General features: G+C 58.6%; 1 protein-coding gene across 1 annotated transcript in view; it reads left to right on the plus strand.

Moving 5' to 3' along the window:
* Positions 1-1,933: 1,933 nt before the first annotated feature.
* The window catches only part of SETDB1 (SET domain bifurcated histone lysine methyltransferase 1), a gene marked incomplete at both ends in the record, with an annotated part of 11,972 nt that continues 11,654 nt past the window's right edge, over positions 1,934-2,251 (plus strand). Inside the window, one exon of the mRNA XM_082011577.1 lies at positions 1,934-1,977. Within this exon, the coding sequence (XP_081867703.1) occupies positions 1,934-1,977 (44 nt within the window). The remainder of the gene's footprint in view (positions 1,978-2,251) is intronic.

Genomic DNA, 2,251 nt, shown 5'->3' on the forward strand with positions numbered 1-2,251 from the left:
GACCGGCGCGGACTATCAGCCACCCCCCGCCTCCCTCCTCACCGCCACTGCCAAGATGGCGGCACAGGAAAACCCTCTGCGCTGCCGCGCAGCCTAACCTGCCCGCCGGGAGAGGCGGGGCGGGGACGAGGCATAACGCTCCTACTGGTTCAGCAGGGGGGGCGGAGGGCGGAGCGAGCACGCCCGACGGCACAGCCAGCAGGGTAGGGTGAGCGCAGCGATGCCCCGCCCCTACCACAGGAGGGGGCGTGTCTCTGGAGGGGGCGTGGCTACGACGGGGGTGTGTGGAGAGGGATGCGCGCGTGGGGCGAGTTAAAGGTCGGGGTGGGTGACGTCACGTGTTGTGGTGTTGTGTTTTTTTTTTGTCGGAGGGCAGGAATCCTGCCGGGACTGGGACTGGGACTGGAGTGAGTTTTGGGACTGGGATTAGGGCAGGGATCGGGACTGAGGCTGGAGTGAGGATTCAGACTGGGCATGGGATTTGGGCTGGAACTGGGATTGCGACTGGAAGAGGCTTTGGGTTAGGATTAGGACGGGGGGGGCACCAGTAAAGCATTAATTACGGCTGATTGCGGGTCGCAGGTCTCATCCCCGGCCACATCATGATCACAGTGGGGGCCAAAATGGTGCCTGGGGCCACCGCCGCACCCTGGGGTCCTGCCAGGCACCCTGGGACTCGGCAACGCTGGACATAGTGTCCCCCTTGCCCCCCCTGCCGCTCCCCCCAGGCACCAGCAGGACCCCAAAACTCAGCTTTTGCCAAAAAATCAGCAGAAAAACCACCCCGCACCAGCATGGGGGCACTCGCGGGCGTGGCAGAGCTTCGCCATAAAACAATCTCATTTCTCCAAGTGATCCTTTTTCCTCTTAGGGGCGGAAAAATAAAGAAACCCGAGGGAGCAGGGGGGGTTCTGCAGTGTTTAAACTGTTCTGGGGCTTGTGGCGAGGCTGTTTCGCAAGAGCGAAACTAGCAGCTCAGTTCAAAGCCCAAAGCGTTGTGGTTTCAAAGAGTTTTCCCTGGTTTAGTCCGAAATGAGCCAAGGACCAGCTCTAAATTACCTCACAAGCGGGGGAAGACCTGCCCCCCGCTGCATTTTGGGGATAAAACCTCCTCAGTGCTCCCTAATTCACCCCGTGCGCCCACTGGGCCCTGCAAGACCCGTGAAGGGACCTCGGAGCCTTCGCCTGCTGGGCGAAGGGGGTGCTGGAAATAGCGGATGAGAATTTAATCCGCCGGATTGTTTCTCCCCATCATTGGGAATGTCTGAAAGGCGACGCCGCCGCATTCCTGCAGTATTCATGAAGCCCCGGTGACAGGCAGGCACCCACAGCCTGGGACAGTGGCGCAGGAGCTGGGGACAGCGGGGCAGGGAGAGGGGCACAGCATCCGTCTGTCCGCAGGGAGGTAAGGAGCTGTCCCAGTTGGCACACTTGGGACGGGGCTGAGACCCGGGGGCTTCCTGCAGCCTCTGGGCGCTGCAGGACTTGGTCCTGTTGATTTATGTGCTGTCCTTGGCATAGTTAGGGCTGTGGTCATCTGCTCCTACAGCATATGTTAGCTTTATAACCACATTTAAAAAGTAAATATATATATAGGCATACGCCTATATACACACAGCTCAGTCCACGTGGCTCTCCTGGCGCCACTCAACAAGCCTCCACCTCTTTTCGAACCTTGTACAAATCTAATTATCCATCCGCTGCTATAAATGTCTCTCTTCAGCAATGAGAAAACCCTCCTTTTCCACCCCTGTTTGCTTACTGGCAGTTTTTCCTCCTGTCCTGCTTCTAACCCTGGCCAGTGTCCGTTTTGCTGGGGGTCAGCCAAGCCCCGGTGTGGTTGTTGCACCTCACGCAGCAAGGAGTACGGGGTCCTGTGGAAAAAAAAGCCCATACCTTAAGGGGGATATTTTAACTGGCTTTTTCCTCGGAAATGAGGAGGCTGGGCAGGGAAGGGAAGCTGGAAGGGGTGGCAGGGTGAGACAATGAAGATCTCCATGGTGAGGGTGCATGGGACAAGGATGGGAAGATACTGGCTGTCTCTCAAGCTGCAACTGACAGCCATGACAAGGATCAGCGGGGTCTCAAGGCCACGGTTTCCCCCCTTTGGCTCATTTTGACACCCCTCCGGTACTTCCCCTGCATTGCGATCCGCTCAGCCCCTGTGAATCCCACCCATCTGTGCCCTGCAGGGATGCCACCGGCAGCCGGGTGCTTGGGGCCACGCACTTGAGGGGCACCCGCATGGAGA

This window comes from Phaethon aethereus, assembly GCF_964289735.1.
Source record: "Phaethon aethereus genome assembly, chromosome: 28".
NCBI classification, from domain to species: domain Eukaryota; kingdom Metazoa; phylum Chordata; class Aves; order Phaethontiformes; family Phaethontidae; genus Phaethon; species Phaethon aethereus.